Below are 20,472 nucleotides of genomic sequence, written 5' to 3'. Positions count from 1 at the left end.
GGTGAAGAGAAAAAGGTAGCTAAAACCTTGACAACATCTGAATCTTAACAAAGCCTACCCTGAGGGCAGCTGGGGACAGCTGATCTATGTATGCAGGAAAGACATCAGATTTATGTGATGCTAACCTGAAAACAAGGCCACTAGCTGCTACACACTGCTTACCTCACTTGGGTCAAAGATAGTCGAGGGTGCAATAATCCCATTGATCTTGGCAGCCTTGCGGATGATCACTTCTGCCTCTTTAAACCGTCCCTGAGAGATGAGCCATCGGGGGGATTCAGGGATGAACCTGGAAGTACAAGGATCAGTTTCACTGAGGTCTTCCTGCCCAACTGGCCAGGTACAGAGGAAGTGAGGTTGAGAAATGAGAGTTCAGAAGCAGAGCTAGTTTTGTGGAATGTTTGTTGTTTCTGAATCAGAAGCAAAGTGAGAGTCACACCACAACCATGACCTGACAGGTGGGTGAGCTTTCAAGACTGCTTGAAAGCAAAGAATTCGAATGAGTCTAGGGCACCAAAGTAAAAACCCTGTGGTGAGGGGTAGACATGCGGCTTCCTGGGCCGGTGGGGGGTGGGGGTGGGTGGGTGGGATGGGACACAGTCTTTTGGTGGTGGGAATGGTGTTTATGTACACTCCTAGTAAAGTGTAGTCATATAAATCACTAGTTAATTAATATGACAGGGGGAAAATTAATTGTATGTCTGTGTTTTTAAAACACAGACTGAGTCTTTTTAATATATAGGCTGTGTATTTGATATGCGGACTCTCTCAAAAGCCTAGACCAAGTAGATCAGAAGCAACCCGTGGCACAGCTATATACAAGATACTGGGTACTATACAGCAAACCCTAACAAAAGGACTTTTCAAAGTTAACCCAATTACCAAATAATGTGATGATAATAGTAACTATCCATTGTCTTTTTGAACCCTAAGACAGCAGGAACCTCACATCTCCACTATAGAGCCTATATTTGCCCCAGTCCTGGAACCTTAGGATAGGGCCCACTTTCCTGTATGCCTCTCCCAATCCATATCAAATAATATTGCATCTGCCGATCACAACCTAATCAACACAACAACTGCCACCTCAACATGCTTCAGCTCAGACTGTGTCCAGAGACTTCACATGTGGAATGACAACCCTTCAGCTTCATTACTCAGGTGAGACCTTTCCTTTCATAGTATTCTCTAATTCCATCCCAGGTGATTCACTTTCTAACAAAGTCCCAAAACCTAGATATAGACCAGGTTCTGTGAGAGAGAGCATATGTTCACACGTATCCATAAGCTAGTGCAAAATATATACCTGAAAGCAGAAGTACACTAGAGTTTGCAGTGAGTACCTCCCTAACACTTCCTCTCCACTAATCCAACCTTTGCGTCCATGATTGCTCAACAATTTGTTTGGCTTTGTATGTTAACTGTCTTTTCAGCCACCAGGTTCCAGATGCCATCAGGATGCTGGCCAGGCTTTCCTGGACTGAAGACCCCACCAATGTGTCCTGGAGCTCAGCTTCCCCAGAGACCCACCCTACTAGGGAAAGAGAGAGGCAGACTGGGAGTATGGACCTACCAGTCAATGCTCATATTCAGCGGGGAAGCAATTATAGAAGCCAGACCTTCCACCTTCTGCAACCCACAACGACCCTGGGTCCATGTTCCCAGAGGGATAGAGAATGGGAAAGCTATCAGGGGAGGGGATGCGATATGGAGATCAGGTGGTGGGAATTGTGTGGAGTTGTACCCCTCCTATCCTATGGTTTTTTAAAATTTATCCTTTCTTAAATAAAAAATTAAAAAAAAAAAAAGAATTCGAATGAGCCTATATGTAAGGTGGGATTCCTTTACTGGCTGGCTGCCTCCATTTCTGGAGTGGTGGTGCCCTCTTCTGGACACTAAGGAGACAGGCGCAAAATAGACTCCTGAATTCTTGCTTTTATTTTGAGTCTCAGCCCAGACTCCCCGCTATGCTCCCCTGCATTTGCTGGGCATCCACAGAAGGGTCTTCTACACTGATGTTATAGCCTCTAGCTTTCTTCACTCCTATCCCTGATTCATTCAATTGACTTGTTTATCAGTGAAATCCTCTCAGTTCCATGAAGGGCAGTGTTGCAGTGTTCTCAGCTTCCCCACCTGTAAGAGGTGAGCCTTGCCTTAGTTCCTACGCTGTGTTCACTCTCTTGGTATGGAATACCTTGCTCTGTCTGTCCAATTTCTCTAGTTTGGTGCTTTCCTCTGTGTAATTATCCTGCAAATTCTTTCTTCCTTCTAGAGTTCTCCCTCTGCTTGTAGTGCCTGTAGCATAAGTAATAGGCAACAAATAGCCTATTCAGGGGCTAGCTGTCTTGTTTTGTGGTCTGATAACTTCCTGGAGGTCACCCTGGAGGCCCCATCATCTCACAGCTACAGCTTCTTCCTCTTCCTGCACTCTGTTCAACCCAGCACAGGGCTGAGAACAAATCTGTTGATGTCTTGCTTCTGGTTTTTCTGAGTGTGGAGAAAACATTCTGAACCAATTTAAATACACTCTATTCCCATTTCTGTGAACACAGTGGATTTGTCTGTCTGTAGCTGCAGGGGCAGTTCGGGTCGTCTCTGCGGCTACAGACAGACTATGACCCACATAGTCAACGACTGCCACCTCTCCAGATTCAAAGGAGGTCTCGAAACTTTATATCAGGCTCAACCTTATGTAAAGTTGACTGGCTATGGAAGAAGGGCAAACACTAGAAGAAGAAGTGGATTTGTGGGTTGTTGCTGCCCCCTAGTGAAGACCAAATAGAAGACATCCTGTTGGTGGGCACCTTGGGGTACCAGGTCACACTCACCACCACAATGCCGCACATAACACCCCTGGCACCGTCAGGGCCAACAGCAACATCCGCCAGTCTCTGATGAAGTAAGCAAACAGTGGCAGCATCATGTAGCCAATGGCATAAAATATGCACACTCCTAACGTGGAGAATATAATGCGGATTGACTTGCCAAGAATTTCTGTTCCTATTCAAAACAAGGGAGGAGTCATGTTAGTATTTTAACTGAGGGTATTTCCTTGTTATTCTTATATAATTTCCAGTCTACAGACAAGAAAGCAGTTCAAATTATCTCTAAATTTCTCCCCCCACCCCCATCCCAGTGAATCACCAGCTTCTGGGAAGCACAGGTTTTGAAGCTGAATATCTCTAAATTTCTGAGCCTTAGGGAAGGATGGGATTCTAATCAGCTGCTGGAGGTATCTCATTGTGGTCTCTCAATCCACATAAAAGAACTCAGTTATGGGGTCAGGCAGTGGCACATCCAGTTAAGTGCACATTGTACTAAGTGCAAGGGTCTGGGTTTGAGCCCCTACTCCTCACCTGCGCAGGGGATGCTTCACAAGTGGTAAAGTAGGTCTGCAGGTATCTCTCTCTCTCTCTTCCTTTCTACCTCCCCTTCCTCTCTCAATTTCTCTCTGTTCTAGCCAATAAAAATGGGGGAAAAATGGCCTCCAGGAAAAGCAGTGCATTTGTAGTGCTGGCACTGAGGCCCAGCAATAACCTTGGAGGCAAAAAGAAAAAAAAGGGGAGGGGGAGTCAGGTGGTAGAGCAGCGGGTTAAGCGCATGTGGCGCAAAACTCAAGGATTGGCATAAGGATCCTGGTTCAAGCCCCCAGCTCCCCACCTGCAATGGAGCTGCCTCACAGGTGATGAAGCAGGTCTGCAGGTGTCTATCTTTCTCTCCCATTCTCTGTCTTCCCCTACTCTCTCCATTTCTCTCTGTCCTATCCAGCAATGAAGACATCAATAATAGCTACAACAATTAAAAACAAGGGCAACAAAAGGGAATAAATATTTAAAAAAAAAGGAAAGAAAAAGGAAAAAAGAAAATAATCCAGTTCTTTTATGACAAATAAAAAACAATACGTGGACAATCACAAAAACAACAACAACAAAAACTTTATCAATTCCTGAAGCCATATGTTAACATGCTTTGTTATACCTCAAAACTTAATTCTCACATGAGGAAGAATTCATTAAAGAGGAAGTCATCACTAAGACTACTCATGCTGTTATTAAGGAAAAAAATAGTCTATTAAATGTGAATAGAAAATAAATCCCTCAAGGCTGGGTGGTGGTGCACTGGTTAAGCGCACATGTTATAGTGCTCAAAGACCCAGGTTCGAGACCTCAGTCCCCACCTGCAGAGGGAAAGCTTCACGAGTGGTGAAGCAGGGCTGTCTCTCTCCCTATCTCTCCATTCCTTTCAATTTCTGGCTGTCTCTATCCAATAAAAATAAAGATAATAATAAAAAACATTAAAAAAGTAAATCCCTCCAAAAATAGTTTAAGGAAACCAAAAACCAGTAAGTTAAGATCAGTGAAACTGACAAATTTTCACTAAGAAGAGGCTGAAGTCCTGCAGTGTGAAGTCTGAATTAAAACCCTGACACCCACGTTGCTACAGTTCATTGTTATCAATTCATTCTTCCTAAATAATGCCATTGGCTCTAATTTTTGCAGAGGAAGCAGTGTTCTTCCTCACGGAAGCTGCTAATCATGGCCATACCTCATGCCACACCTTCTTTTCTTAACTGCTTAGTCCTGGGCTGTAGCAGACCCTTCACTAATGGATGATATTGAGGGAGTTCTATTTCTCAGGGCCTCACAGGATGGCCATTAAGTGCTATAGAGACCAAGGCAGCTAGATAAGAATTGAACTCGGTGTTTGGTCACTGGTGTTGCTGGGGACCCAAGGCTGGGCACTGGAAGGCTCAGTTTTCTCTGAGTCTACAAAACCTACAAACTGGCTCACCAACAAGCCCTGGTCAGCACTGTTAGGAACCATTTTCCCCTTGAAGGGAAATCATAGCTGTCTCCAGAAAGTGGGTGATGAGATGATGGTGAAACACAGAATCAAGTACTCAACTCCAACTTGATGACCATACCCAGGACAAATGCTGCCACATAGTTGGAGATCTGTCCCATGCCCACAAGGAAAAACAGCACAGTAAACATCTCAAAGTTCTTTGAGAAGACCTGCAGGAAGCTGAAGCCTGTCTGCATGCCCATGGTCACAAACAGCACATTCTTCCGACCAAACCTGGAAAGGAAAGGAGAGTGACAGAGAACTAGCTGGGAGAAGTTGCGGGAATGTGGGTGGGGGGTATGGATAGTGCTACCAGGCACAGTCTGGCCCCAGGGACAGTGCAGTCTCCCAATGCCTATGCTATTATCCCCTAGTTTGTTTTTACTACTCCCCACTCTCTACTCCCAAGGGCCAATGTGCAACCTGGTCACCAGAGTTGCCCAAAAGACAGCAACACTATCAAAAAGACCACAAACAATTAAAACATATCAATGTCAATCTCATATATGTGTGTGTGTGTGTGTGTGTGTACTCACAATCTTTACAAAGTGGATTAGCTTTGAGGGATAAAATAACTGATTATAAATGAAAACCATTTGTTGTGAAGTTTCTATGTAAACAGTAACAGAGGAGGGAAATAATATTTATTATTTTTATTTTATTTTATTTGCTTTGCCTCCAGGGTTATTGCTGGGGCTTGGTGCCTGCACTATGAATCCACTGCTCCTGGAGGCCATTTTCCCCATTCTGTTGCCCTTGTTGTTGTCGTTATTATTGTTGTTGTTATTGCTATTGTTGTTATTATTGTTGCACAAGACAGAGAGAAACTGAGACAGGGGAGACAGAGGGGGAGAGAAAGACAGACACCTGCAGACCTGCTTCACCGCCTGTGAAGTGACCCCCCCACCCCCTGCAGATGGGGAGCCAGGGGTTCGAACCAGGATCCTTATGCCATGTGCACTTAACCCGCTGTGCTACATCTCAACCACATCTTTATTACTATTTTGTTGCCACCAGGGTTATTGCTGGGGCTTGGTGACAGCACTATGAGTCTACTACTCCCTGAAGCTGTGTTTTTCTTTCTTTTTTTTCTTTCTTTCTAATTTTTTTTTTATTAGAGAGGGGAGAAATTGAGAGAGGATGGAGAGAGAGAGGGAGAGGAAGATAGACACTTGCAGATTTGCTTCACTGCTCGTGAAGCAGACCCCATGCAGGTAGGGAGTAGAGGTTTGAACCCGGGTCCTTGCACTTGGTAATTAATGTGTGCTCAGCTGGGTGAGCTATTGCCTGGCCCCCAAAATAAAAATATTTTGAAATATATATATATATATATGCTATTTTTATTTTATTGGATAGAGACAGAAACTGAGAGGGAAAGGGGAGACAGAAAAGGAGCAAGAAAAAGAGGTACCTACAGCACTACTTCACCACTCATGGAGCTGTCCCCCTGCTGATAGAGGCCAGGGTTTGAACCTAGGTCCTTGTGCATGGTAACATATGCATTCAACTAGGTGAGCTACTGACTGGCCCCTGCAAAAAGAAGCATTTTTTTTTAAGTTCTTCAATTAAAAAAAGATATTTATTCATTTACTTTATGGGGGGGGGAGAAGGGCAGAACACCATTCTGGCATGAAGTGCTAAGGATCAAGCCTGGGGCCTCATGTCAGCAAGTCTTGTGTTCTACCCACTGAGCAACCTCCTTGGCCACAAAAAGTTTTTAAACTTTTGAATGAAAAAAAAGTGATAAAATTAGAATGCCTGATAAAATTAGAATGTCATCATATTATAACCCTCATGATTTAATAGATATGGACATTAGGTATCAATGATTGTTCTAATAGTATAGAAAGAGACAGCTGAACATTGCTTTTCATATAGTCTTGCCAAAGGGAGTGAATGTGACCAAGTATCTGAATTCAGTTACTAATTTGCAAGAGGAGTATATTGAACTTCATCATGAGTATGCAATAAGCAAAATTCAAGCTGGGAGATTCTGTATGTAGAATAACCAAGTTTTCTTCAAAACAGAAACTGTAAGGCAAAGAAAGTGATGGAGGGAGAATCCCAGGATTAAACTAGATGAAAAGACATCACAGTTTTTTAATCAGGTAAGATAGAACTTGTGTTTAAAGATATACATAGGATTACAAGTCTAAAAAAATGAGAAAGTAGTAATTATTCTAAAAGTTAGACTAATGGCTTGGGAGGTGGCTCAGAAGGGAGAGGATGTGAACACATGAAGCCATGAGGCCAGTCCTGTCATCATATATGCCAGAGCATAATTCTTGACTCCTTTCTACCCACCCCCTATAAAATAAGTAAATCTCAAAAAATGTCATAAAAGTCAGATTAAGATAATTTATAGAAGACTGTTGTTCTTTAGATTGGATACAATTGAAGGGTGGTGCAGCAATTTCTCTCTCTCTCTCTCTTTTTTTTAAAATTTTTTTTAATATTTATTTTATTTATTCCCTTTTGTTGCCCTTGTTGTTTTATTGTTGTAGTTATTATTGTTGTTGTCGTTGTTGGATAGGACAGAGAGAAATGGAGAGAGGAGGGGAAGACAGAGAGGAGGAGAGAAAGATAGACACCTGCAGACCTGCTTCACCGCCTGTGAAGTGACTCCCCTGCAGGTGGGGAGCCGGGGTTTGAACCGGGATCCTTATGCCGGTCCTTGTGCTTTGCGCCACCTGCGCTTAACCCGCTGCGCTACAGTCCGACTCCCTCTCTCTCTCTTTTATACCAGAACACTGCTTAGCTCTGGCTTATGGTGGTTCAGGAGACTGAACCTGGGACTTTGGAGCCTTAGGAATGAGAGTATGTTTGCATAACCATTATGCTATCTGCTCCTGCCCAAAGTTTTATTTCTTTTTCTTTCCCTCCAGGGTTATAGCTGGGCTCGGTGCCTGCACCATGAATCCACTGCTCCTGGAGGCCATTTTTCCCCCTTTTGTTGCCCTTGTTGTTGTAGCCTCGTTGTGGTTATTATTATTGCCATTGTTGATGTCATTCATTGTTGGATAGGACAGAGAGAAATGGAGAGAGGAGGGGAAGACAGAGAGGGGGAGAGAAAGATAGACACCTGATGACCTGCTCCACCGCCTGTGAAGCGACTCCCCTGCAGGTGGGGAGCCGGGGGGCTCGAACCAGGATCCTTACGCCGGTCCCTGCGCTTTGCACCAAATTCGCTTAACCCACTGCGCCACTGCCTGACCCCTAAAGTTTTATTTCTTAACTTAGTGTTGGTTATAAGTTATGTCCCTAGAAGAATTTACTAAGCCTACCATTTGTGCTGTGTATTTGTATCTGTGTTCATTTAGCATTTAAAGAAGTGCTTACGTGTGTGCGCGTGTGTGTGTGTGTGTGTGTGTGTGTGTGTGTGTGTGTGTAGTTTTGTTTGCTTTCTTTTAAGGGCATGCTACAAACAAGGAAAAATAAGTCTAACTACTGGGCAGTATCAGATTCAGCTTGAGGTTGGTCATGACTGGCTGATACCTATTTTCATTCAATTGCTGCAACAAGTTTTGTTTGTTTTTTGGTTCTGTTCACATCTAGTAGGGAGATGTTACTAAACATTCTAGAATTCCAGGATAAGTCCCTACAGCAGAGAATTCTCTGGTTCAAAATGTGAATAGTACTGTGGTTGAGAAATCAGCAACCTACATACCAACCTATCTCTAATTACAGAAAGGACAGGTATTCCCTCACTTTCTCTTCCCTAGGCCTTCCTGGGATGGTAAGAAAAAGAAAGACTTAGGGAACCCTTATATAACATCAGTCCTTAGTGATCCTGGGTTGGGCTCACTTCTAAAGTCTGTCAACATCACACACACACACACACACACACACACACACACACACACACACACACACACACACAATATATGTCTCTATCTTCCCAAGGCTGTGTCTCTTCTCACTCTCCCTCAGGAAGTTTTATTCACATTCTTCCTTATTTCCCTCCATCTCCTTTTCTCTTCTTATTTTTCTTTTTTCCCTCCAGGGTTATCGCTGGGGCTCGGTATCTGCATTACAAATCCACTGCTCCTAGCAGCCATTTTTTCTTTCTTTCTATAGAATGATGAAGCAGTGTTGCTCAAGGACCTGCTCAAGGATCTGTGTTCAAGCCCCTGCTTCCCATCTGCATGAGGGATGTTTCACAAGCAGTGAAGCAGGTCCCCCTTACTATCTCCCCTCTTTCTCGAGTGAGCTTATACTATGTGCACTGAATTATGTGCATCATTGCCTGGCTCTCTCTTCCTTTTGCTTTTTAAATTCTTTTTTTCATTGTTACATTTACATTTATTTTTATTGATTGGAGATAGCCAGAAATCAAGAGAGAAGGGGGTGACAGAAAGGGAGAGAGACAGAGAGATACCTGCAAAGCAGTGGCTTCGTCACTCACAAAGCTTTCCCCATACAGGTGGGGGTGAGAAGGGGTCAAACCCTGGTCTTTGTACACTGTACCATGTGCGCTCAACCAGGTGTGCCACCACCTGGTCCCCTCTGTCTTATGTTTCAAGAAAATACTACTAAATGCTCACTGTTGGTGGGAGGAATGGAGTCTGGGACTGTTCGCAGGCAAGTCCTGTGTGCTACTACTGATAAATTACCTGGGCTAGAATTCAGGGCTTTGATGAACATTCTTTACGTTGCCAACTAGATGATGTTCTTCTCCTCTCCTGGAATACATCCAATGGCATACTTAATTTCTGTACTTAAAGAGTCTTATAGACATCCTAAATTCAGTACGTTCAAAGTGAACTTGACATCTCCCGCAAACCTGGTAATTTTCCAGAGTTCTCAGTCTTAGAAAAGAATGTCACTGACTAGGTTAGTGCACCTGGTTAAGCAAACACATTACAGTGCACAAGGGCCCAAGGTTCAAGCCTTTGGTCCCCCCCACCTGCAGGGAGAAAGCTTTGCGAGTGGTGAAGCAGGGCTGCAGGTGTCTGTCTCTTTCCCTCTCTACCTCCCCTTCCCCTCTCAATTTCTCTGTTTCTATCCCATAATAAAAAAGAAATAAACATTAAAAAGAGAATTTTAAAAAAAGAATATTACCATTTACCCAACTGTGCAGGCCAGAAATCAACCTCTCTTCACGTCCAGCATCCGACTCATTGCTTAATTCTGTTGTTTTTTTTACCTCCTACTACTTTTCAATTCTATTACTCTCAGCCTGGTCCAAGCCACTATCATCTCCTGCATAAATCAGTGTGGTAACTTCTTGGTTGGACTCTTGATTCCCTTCAACTATTTCTCCACAAGGCTATCAAATAATCTTTCTTTTTTTCTCCTTCTCCTCCTCCTTCTTCTAACAAAGATTACAAGAGTCTCAATAGCTCCCCACGGATCTGTGATTAAAGTTCAGACTCTCAACTGTGACCCGGTAAGCTTATCTCACTACTTAATCCCCATACTGTTTCTTTATACCTCAACTACAGGGCCTTTTTCCTAGTTCCTAAAGTGCACTATGTTTCTTCCTGAGTCTAAGCCTGAGGACATGCTATTCTCTGCCCAGAATGCCGGCTTTTTCCTCTCTTTCCTCTTTTAACTGGTTAGCTTCTACTCACAGCCCAGAGTAGGCTTTCTTGTCTCTAGGAAGCCTCTCCTGGCTTCTTTAGGCCATCTCTCTCTGAGCATTCTATATCACCTGCCACCACCAAAGAGGACAAATACTTCTTAAGTTAGTTATTTGATTGAGTCTGTCTGGTAGAAAGAAGTTATTTGAAAAGCAAGTATCAAGAGATTCAAGGCCTGCTTACATCACCAGTCCATTTTGTTGTAGCCTCTTGCCCAAATAACCTCAAAGACCACAAACAAACCTCTGTCCCTACCTTTTCTAGCATATCTGTGTCTTCACTAGTAGGTCAGAGGGCTCTATGAGGATACAGAGGCACTAATATACTTTGAATCAATTACCAAACATATTAAGCATCCGTTTTGTTTGTTTGTTTGTTTAAAATCTAGCTCCACCATTGTATGAAATAACCAATCTGAACAGCAGTCTGTACAAAACAGAGGATCAAGATTCTGAGCTCATATCCTAACTTTGCCATGTGCTGGCTGTGAGACTCTGGTTAAGCCATTTAACAGCTCTGGATTTTATTTTCTCCATCTATAAAATGAGATTTGTAGTACTTACAACTTTATAGGCTAATGATTAAATAGTTGCTTAAATTTTTTTTTTTGTAGTTCAATGCATATAACAATGTCTGGCACATATTAGGGTGTGTGTGTGTGTGTGTGTGTGTGTGTGTGTGTGTGTGAAATAAATGTAAGTAGTTAACTTATGTTTGCTGCTAGATCAAGGACATGGGGAAGCAAAAACCTTTCCCCCAAAGAAGCGAGTGTCTCAGGCTCATCTAGACTCACTAATTAGAGGGCATGGTCTACTTGACTCTCTGTTGCTCACTGCTAACTGTAGGAGTTTGTTTCCCTTTTAAAATGTGAGATGACACTCTAATAATATTATTAGACAAATCTAATAATAAATGCATGTGTTTCTCATAAGGAAAGACTTGTCAAGTGAAGTAGAAACCCCACAGGCATAAACGTGCTAAATCATCATGCTGAATTTTTATTAAGACTATCAGGGGGAGTCGGGCTGTAGCGCAGCGGGTTAAGCGTAGGTGGCGCAAAGCACAAGGACCAGTGTAAGGACACTGGTTCAAGCCCTGGCTCCCCACCTGCAGGGGAGTTGCTTCACAGGCGGTGAAGCAGGTCTGCAGGTGTCTATCTTTCTCTCCCCCACTCTGTCTTCCCCTCCTCTCTCCATTTCTCTCTGTCCTATCCAACAACAATAATGACAACAATAATAACTACAACAATAAAACAACAAGGGCAACAAAAGGGAATAAATAAAATAAACATTTAAAAAAAAAGACTATCAGGACTTTGTTCTGAAGGTAGAATAACTTTGTAATCCTTAACTTTTCTATCAGAGAACCTGGCAAGCTGGGCATATACTGGGATTCCTCTCTCCTGGGCAAACTCATGGATTCTGTGGGTATCCTCACACATGCCAGCATGGCTACGGATCTAGTTGATACATATTTGGCCTCTCAGAAAACTTCATGAAAACTACACGTTTTTCTCCAGAAAAAGGGTCGCAAACAATATATAAAGTTTTGAATATAATTTTAATAGGAGATAGCCCGTTGAAGCTACAAATAAACCTTGAGATAAAAGCTCAACTTCTGGGACTGGGATAGTTTACTTGGGAGAGTGCATTCTTTACCATGAAGCAGGACTCAGGTTTGAGTTCCCAGCCACTACATGGGATAACCATACAACGGGAAGCTTCATGAGTAGCACAGCCATGCTGTGGTATCACTCCTTTCTCTTCCTCTGTCTCTCACCTTCTACCTACAAAATAAACATGGGCTGGGGAGACAGCACAATGATCATGCATAGAGCTTTTCATGACCGAGGTTCTGAAGTCCCGGGTTCAATCCCCAGCATCACCACAAGCCAAAACTGAGCAGTGCTCTAGTAAAAATAAAAATAAATATAAAAAAATAAAACAAGGAGTCTACCAGGAATGGTGGAATTGTGCAGGCACAAAACCCTAGTGGCAAACAACTCTTTGCATGCTGAGAGTGTCATAACCACAGGACTCTCAGATAAGGGACATCAGCTTTGTGACCCCAAGTGTTCTGTCCATTATGCTGTTACTGGCTAGTGAAATCTCCTCATCAGGCAGAGAGTCAGGGTTTGGAAAATACAGAGGCAGCCATCCCTGTCACTGTCTAAAGATCTATAATACAGTGCATAGTGTATGCCTTTTTCATACTTAAGAACATGAAGAAGTCACATTCACCCAGAGGTCAGCCAGGATGGTGTATAAATGAATCATGGCATATTTCCTAGTCAACTGGAACACATGTGGCTCAGGTTGTTTTGCAAGAATAAGGGAGTGGAGGTTATTGGTTTTTTGTTTTATATGGAGCTTATATTACAGATGAAACTTCCTTAAAAAAAAAACAACAATAACACATTACTATCTGAACTTAAGGGCTAGGCACATGCATATTCCCTGCTCAGTGCAGGAGAAAGACACACACCTTACCTGTCTGAGAGCTGCCCTGATATGAAGGAGCCCACCAGCACACCCCCGAAAAACAAGGAGATCGTGAACGGGGCCTTCCAGTCATCCTCACATACCAGGTTCCACTGTAAGAGGAGCAAAGGGATGTATCACTCACTTCTTTTAAAAAGAAATTTTCAGTTTAAAGCTCTAGGTAAATGAAGTCAAAACATTAACAAGTCCCCGAATACTTTATATTACCATGTAGGTATGTGACCTCATCTAAACCCTGGACTGCAAGGCAGACAGTAGGTTCCCTTCACTGAGAGAAAGGGACCGATCCTTAACTCCTTCTTATCGTTTTTCATAGTTTTTGGGATACTCAGTTTGACTGCTAATTTGAGGGGAGCTAGGCAAAGAGCAAGTACTTTGCCAGTGTGCCAACCCAGGAGAAAACAATGGTTCCTCGTAGCTGCTTCTAAGAAAATGGGCAGAGTCCAGGACAGAGTGGAAGGGTCAGAACACCCATGCACTGTGAAGTTCAAGTCATTATCGAGAATGTCACAGAAATAGTTCTGGAGCAGGGCTCTGGGGCCCTAAGGGACAAGGCCATCAACACTGGACTGAGGCCACAGGACCTAGGATGCTCCATCTGGATCTGTTTCTTCAGCTCTGCGCAACTCTTTCACCCTGACCCCTGGGTCTCTGGGGGACATCTGGAGCTGGGATCCCTGATGCTGTGCCAACAATATAAGGCCCAATTTATAGCTAAAAATTCTGAGTTGGAGGGGCCAAGTGATGGCACAACTGGTTGGGCACACATTACAATGCACAAGGACCCGGGTTCGAGCCCCCAGTCCCCACCTGCAGAGGGGAAGCTTCATGAGTGGTTAAGCAGGGCTACAGGTGTCTTTTTATCTCTCTCCTCTATTTTCCCCCATTCCCTCTCAACTTCTGGCTGACTCTATCCAATAAACAAATTAAGATAATAAAAAAAATTTTTTTTTAAAGAATTCTGACCTGGAAATCAAGAAACAGGAAGTAACCTCTACTGCTAACTGGTTACTCAATCTCAGACCCACCCCCAACACACACATACACACACACACACACACACACACACACACACACACCCCTCATCTGCTTAACTTCTTCATTTGGACCCACTGGGGTACGGTACAATCAGTACAGCCTGATTACTCAGCTCTAAAAGTGTAGTTCCAACCACAGTAGCCATGCTAGGATGTATTCCAGGCATGGGAAGGCAGCTGAACACTCACATATTAGACTGCTTCAGCATAACAAGGATCCAAAATAAAAAAATAAAAAAAAAAGAGGCTAAAACAGGAAGCTTGGTGGTTCACAGAAAAATGTTTCCCAAAACAGAGAGAGCTGCTGCTCAGTTGTAACCAAGAAAGCTACCCTTCAAGGAATCTGGACCCTTGCATGCCTGGCGCCAGGTTGTTGGCTAGCCTTCTCTGAAGCCTTCTAACTCCCTAGCAACAGAGACAGAGGGTGCATGCAACTTCCCAGAACAAAGCATCTTTCCCAGGCCAGTGAGAGAGGGGGGAAAAAAAAAGTCTGCTCTTTCGTACTACTGAGCAGTGTGTGCTCAGAGCCTCCAGACACCTTAGGGTAGAAGGGTGGCCCTTGAGCTAGGCATGAAGAGCTCCTGAAGCTGACTATGAGGCTCAGTCAGGCACACCACTGGCTTTTCACTCTTAGAAGTAGCATGCAAAACCTGGATGGGATGCTGATTCCTACTGGGAAAAACTGAGGGGGGCTCTAATCTAGAGGAAGTTCAGGCTTGCAGGAATCATGGTAATGAAGCACCAGGGTCTGCATGTTCAGATTCTGTCAGTCCTCCTACTTCTGCAGCTTCAGTGGTGCCAGCACTCGGACAACAATTCTCTGGAAGGAGGCGGGTGAGGCCTCCCAGAGCAGCCCAGCTACTATAGCCAGAATGGGAGTGGTACAAGACACAAAGCTAAAAGACTTGATAATGGGGTACTGGCCTCTGGGTGTCAGGCAGAGCTTCAGGGGCCAGATTACTGGTATTGCTGCTATTGAATATGATGGAATCTAACCCCAGCTAGTATGCATTACTTTTATTGCAAGAGGTTTTTGTTTTTTACTGTGAATAGAGTTAATAGTTGTTTATCAACAGGTCTCTCTTAAGGATTGGGGAAACCTATAGACTATATTAGAAATCCACAGGAATTTCTATAGTGTGTGTCCTGTGGTGTTAGTACCATACTACCCAGCCCCATGTCAGCTCTCCCAGGTTTCTAAGGAATTCTAGATGGATAAACACAGGTGCTATTTGAGACCAATCCAGGTTCTTCAGTAATGCTCTTCCTGGGGCAGGTTTCCAAAGTATTTCCCTGGCTCCCACAGCTTCACCTGTCACCTGGGCCAGACTGCCTACTCCCTGGTGCAAATGCACTCTCTCATTGACAGGTTATTTTTGCCTCTTCCTTTTTTTCTTTTCTTCTTTTTCTTTCTTGCTCAGTGAGAACATTAGTCACCCTTTTGCACCAGCTCACTGACAGCAGGCAACTGTCGCCGAGAGCAGAGTAAGGAGCAAATTATGACATCATGGCAATCTCACTGACAGTTCTTGACAATTCTCAAGGCATGGCTTTTGGTATACTATCAAAGCAAACATGTACTAACAATTCCTTCTGGCCACACTCAAGGGGAGGGAGGTGGGTGCATTAGGTCTCAAATAAAGAACAAATGGGCACAAAAGTTCCACTAGGCCAACCCACCCACTTACCTGTCAACCACCAAATGGACTGTACTGGGCTTCAGAAATTGGGATGAATTTTCCTTTGGAGGAGTAGGATGAGAAAACCAGAAACTCTAGGATATTAGGCCCAGGTCTGTTGCATTTACAAAGGAATCTAGTGTTCTTATACTGAGCTCCTTGTTCCCCAGTATAACTAATCTAGCTATATATCATCTCATTAATGTCTCCACTTGGTATGTGGAATGTACATAACTGACTGATGATAACAGGTATCAGTGTCAGAACTAAGAGTGGGTGCAACAAGTAGGCTATGAATCTAGCATTACTACCCTTTAGCTCAGTGAGGTCATAAATGTTCCACTACAGTGGTAATGGTTTCATGATATATACCTATGTAAATATACAGATGAATACTTACACACGGGGAGGGGGGGAGAGCAAAGCTTTTCAAACTGTATACTTTATGTTATCTATACCTCAATAAACTTACTAAAATTCCAAAAAGTGGGATTTGTGTCTCTTATATGCAATTAGTAATTGATGCAGCTTCAGAGTTATGGGAAGTGGAGGGATGATACAGTGGGACTAACTGTTCTTACCTGTGAGTTGGCTAGAAGGGAAAAGAGATAAGGTCTGTACCCACAGGGCAGAAGCTCTCCCAAAATGTACCCAGTCTGACCGCATCAATGGTCAAACACACTTGTAAGCACCATCTGTTACTGAATGCCAAATATTCCCACACAAATTTCATCCTGCCTCCTGTTGTAATTAACATCAGATCCTTGCCCCAAGGCTGTGAGGGGCATGAGAAAAAGTATCTGCTACCATATGACCAATCCATATAGTGCCTGACAAGGCCCTGCACAGAGAAGAGACTCAGCAGCTGTTTGGTTCAAAAGAGAATAGATGAATAAAAAAGCTCTCAACCTTCAATACCATAATATCCTCAGGGTTTGGTCCTTGGGCCCAAAACCCCAAAGAACCCTGAACTTCAATCTCTAGAGTATTTTCTTCACATTCTCACTCTCATTTCTGTGTCTAACATTAGAATTTTGACCCAGGATGTTGGTTCTCATTTTGACCATTGATGACCAGATGGGTCTGCTGTGGTGGAACAGGGGTCCTCAGAAGTGTATCACGTGGCTTTTGGTTTGACATAAGCTACAAAGAAAGGAGGAGAGTCTGCATTGGACTTGAGTGAGAAAGGTCATAAAGCATAGCAGTGAGTCAATAAGTTCTAGGGTTCCTGGTCTCAGCCTCACAAGCTATCTTAAGAAGGGTTTATGGGTAATAGTGGAGATTTTCCTATCTTCCAGGGGTACCTATGCATGTGATAGGGATGACAGAAAAGCTAATGTATAGAAAGAGACTTACTAGGGCAAGAGAGTGAATTAGAATGTTTCCAAAGGTTGGGGCAGAGGGTTTCTGGAAGGCAGAGATAGGCAGGGCATAATGGGACAGACAGAAATGTAAAGTCTTAGTTGAAGACATACCCACTCACCCAGAAGTTCTAAAAGTTCAAAAAGGAACCTTACTGACTTTAAGCTGGGCTATAAAGAAACCAAATGTCAATAGTTCAGGAAACATAAGCAAACAAACAGATAAAAGCCCTATATTTCCACAAGAGGAAGCAGTTCTGGGTCAAGAAACAATCAGGTTAGGAATAAGAGTTACACTGCATAGTGGGTCAACTGATACCCCAGCACCCCAGAGATGTTTAAGGGGTCAGAGGAGGAATCAAACTAGAAGCATGTAGATGATCAAATGATTTCTGAACCAGAACCACTGGAAAACCACCTGTCACCAGATAAATCATGTTCCCTTCTTCCTGCCAATTTCAACATCTTGCTGCAGATCAACAAAGGGTCAAGCCCCAGTGGGGTACTATATTTCCTTTAAAATATTTCAGTTTGTTTTTTTTCCCTAAGTTTCCCTTCTGCTAATTAAAACCATCACTTTTCTCTCCAGTTCTCAGAAGGGTTCATAAATTATTAATTCTATCAACAATAATCTTTCTGAGTACCTACCTTCTATATTCAGTATCCTGTCAGAACTTGTGGGAGATGTAAAAATCTTAATCTACTACAAAGATTAGTACAACATGTACATACTTTAACAAAGAAAAAAATCAAACAGGAGACCTGTGGTTTCTATCTCCTGCTGAAAATATGAATAGAAATTCAATACAAGTGTACTTACAAACAACACTTCTATGTATGATTTGGGGCAGAGGGCAGGCTTGGAGACATTTAGCAGGCACGGAACTAGCTGGAGTGGTCAGCAGATCAAGTCTGGGTTGAAAAAAAAATGGGCCTTAGAAAAATGAAGCTATCAGAATGTTGATGTAACAGCTTCCAAAAGTGACTGCTCACCTAAGAGAAGCAAGCAAAGCCAACATCTCCCAAAGGGCTAAGTAATGTATTAATCTTGCTTACTGCAGACTTACAACCTGTAAGTAGGTGAAAGGGCACAGGGCTCTTATGAAACTGCTAAGACAGCTAAATAAATAGGTTAATATAAAAAATACTAACATTGGCAGCTAAGTAGCTCAAAGAACTGTCTGACACAGCTAGCCTTTGGGAGCTCATCTGTGCCACCATAACTGTCAAGAGAAATGCAGGGTTGAGGCAGCACAGCAAGAACAAGTTAACTGAGGACACCCTGGGGTGTCCAAAGATGCTAGGAGTGCATTCCGACTTCACTGCTTCTTCCTGCCATGGGCAGCCAGAAGCTGAGTTTGCAGCAAGAACTTCTGGGTCAAGGAGTATGGCTTCCCTTCTGTGGTCTCTGCATGCAATGGGAGGGTCAGCCTTTACATTCACAGCTATCACAGGCTTCCAGGAAGGTAACAGACTCACTTGTGTAACTACAATCATGGATTTATAAGGACTGAATGTCCTGATTCTCTACAAAGTACAGTCAGCTACCTCCACTCAGTGCCTCTTCTATCAAGTCAAATTGCCTTAGGATATTAGCAGGAAGGCAGAGTTCATAGGAATGGGAGCTAGAAAGTGCTCAGACCACACTTTCTCTCTAATATACGAAGTAACTAGGCACAAGTGCTGGAGACATTCATTGGCCAGAGAGAAAATACACCCCCACTCCCCAGGTTTCTTTAGGCAACTCTCAGATTCCCTTAAATCTGACAACCCCCAGAAATAACACAAGGGGCCTCCAGAACAGGAAGCATCGTGTGCCCTCTTTCTAGCTCCCATTCCTATGAACTCTACCCTCCTGCTACCTTGATTCTTCTTAACTGTTTAGACATTGCATCTGGACCTTCAGTTTAGTATTCTGCTGAGATAAATATCCTACATTCACTGAGAGGTATCCTCCTTCAGGAAGTTTTTCCTCATCTGCTAATCTCCATAGTGGACACTTATTGAAGCTGGGTGCCCCAGTACCTACCAAAGAGGACTGTTGACTACCCTGCTCTTCCAGTGCTGCTGAGAGTCCTGAGTGTTAGGGGGCCAATGTCTTGAGTAAAATTTAGCAAAGCACATCCATTAACATCATGCCAAACCTTTAGCCCAGTTGACTTTGAGGTCACGAGGAGACTGACCAAGCCATCCCACTATCCCAAAGGAATTTCTCAAGGGTTTGAAAAATGTGACAGTTTGCCTCCACCCCCTTCTCCATTCCTGAGAGAGGAAGGTTATATAGTTTAAACAAAACCCTAAAACATTCCAGGTCAACAAATGACCCTAAACCAATGAGCAAAAGGTAAACAAGTCCTCACAAGGCAGGGCTGAAATCCCCTTTTGGGATGAGAATGAGTGGAGGAAGAGTAATTGGTTTAGAAACAGTTTAATATCCAAATTTACTATGACTTTATAAAGTTCAGGAAGAAAGAAGAGTACTTGGATGCTCCAAGTGCAGAGGTAAAAAAAAAAAAAAAAAATGAGATGAGATGCCCTCAGACCAAGCAATGGCTCTGCTCATCACCACTCCCACTCCACGCTAAGGAAGTCTTTGACTACTAGGGCCTTACAGTAGATGCTCACCAGACCACAGGGGCATTCCTGGCTCCCTTTCCAACAGGATGGGCAGCCAGCCGGCCCCATGCTGACAGAGACAGAGACTAAGTGCAAGTCAGACACCTGTTCCCCAGACACCTGCACAGAGGATGCCCAGTGTGTATGTGTGTAGGGGGAAGAGGTGGCAGTACCCAGCGCGCACTCCTGGGTGTGTGTGTGTGTGGAGTGTGTGTGCAGTGCACTGCCCTGTGCTCAGGACCGAGGCGGCCCTGACACCCACCTCGGTGACGATGGTGGACAGGTAGATGTCCCGGCTGAACTCCCAGCCGTCCAGGCAGTCCTCCTGCTCCAGCTGCTGCAGGTCTACGTCGCGCCCCGGCTCCAGCCCGAGCGCAGAGAAGTTGCTGATGGCCGCGAGGCGGTAGCGGCGGCAGCTGTGCGGCACCTCGCGGCCGTCCTGCAGGCTCCGCGGGGCGCTGTGGTTGCGCCACGCGCTGCTCAGGTTGGCGGAGTCGGGGACCCGGCAGTGGTGCTCCGGGGTGGCCGCCAGGAACACGATCGACATGCCGTTGAAGCCATTGGGGATGATGCTGGCGCTGAGGAGGAAGAAGATGAGGCGCTGAAAGGGTCCCCACTGGCCCAGGAAGGCGGTCACCTCGTCGTAGTCCCGCATGCCGCTTTCCACAGCCCGCGGCGCGAGGCCCGGGGTCGTGGGACTCGGCGGAGGCGGGGCGCCGCAGACGTCTGCGCGTGCGCGCCGGGGTCCCTCCAAGCCAGAGACTGAACCTGTGAACGGTCCAGCGACTGAGCGGGTTCTGAGCTGCGGCGGCCGCAGCCGCCGGGCCACAGCAGCCGGCCTTACATAGCGT

At 44.3% G+C, this 20,472-nt stretch overlaps 1 protein-coding gene and 1 non-coding gene across 4 annotated transcripts in view; both read right to left on the bottom strand.

The window, feature by feature from the left end:
- Positions 1 to 20,472, bottom strand: part of SLC22A5 (solute carrier family 22 member 5) — a 37,208-nt gene extending 16,736 nt beyond the window's left edge. The window contains exons 1-5 of one of the 3 annotated variants that reach the window (XM_060177865.1): positions 19,884 to 20,472; positions 12,917 to 13,020; positions 4,925 to 5,079; positions 2,829 to 3,000; positions 163 to 289 (exon numbers count right to left, since the gene is read on the bottom strand). In XM_060177865.1, coding sequence (XP_060033848.1) covers positions 163 to 289; positions 2,829 to 3,000; positions 4,925 to 5,079; positions 12,917 to 13,020; positions 19,884 to 20,276 — 951 coding nt within the window. In that variant the 5' untranslated portion in view covers positions 20,277 to 20,472. The remainder of the gene's footprint in view (positions 1 to 162; positions 290 to 2,828; positions 3,001 to 4,924; positions 5,080 to 12,916; positions 13,021 to 19,883) is intronic. The other 2 variants (XM_060177843.1, XM_060177854.1) reach the window with 2 other exon arrangements.
- On the bottom strand, positions 15,380 to 15,478 carry LOC132537333 (small nucleolar RNA SNORD16). The gene has a single exon (XR_009548781.1). It is a non-coding gene; the product is annotated as a small nucleolar RNA SNORD16 (small nucleolar RNA).

The sequence above is a fragment of the Erinaceus europaeus genome, chromosome 2 (genome assembly GCF_950295315.1).
Source record: "Erinaceus europaeus chromosome 2, mEriEur2.1, whole genome shotgun sequence".
NCBI classification, from domain to species: Eukaryota; Metazoa; Chordata; class Mammalia; order Eulipotyphla; family Erinaceidae; genus Erinaceus; species Erinaceus europaeus.
This window is presented reverse-complemented; position numbering and strand designations above follow the sequence as displayed.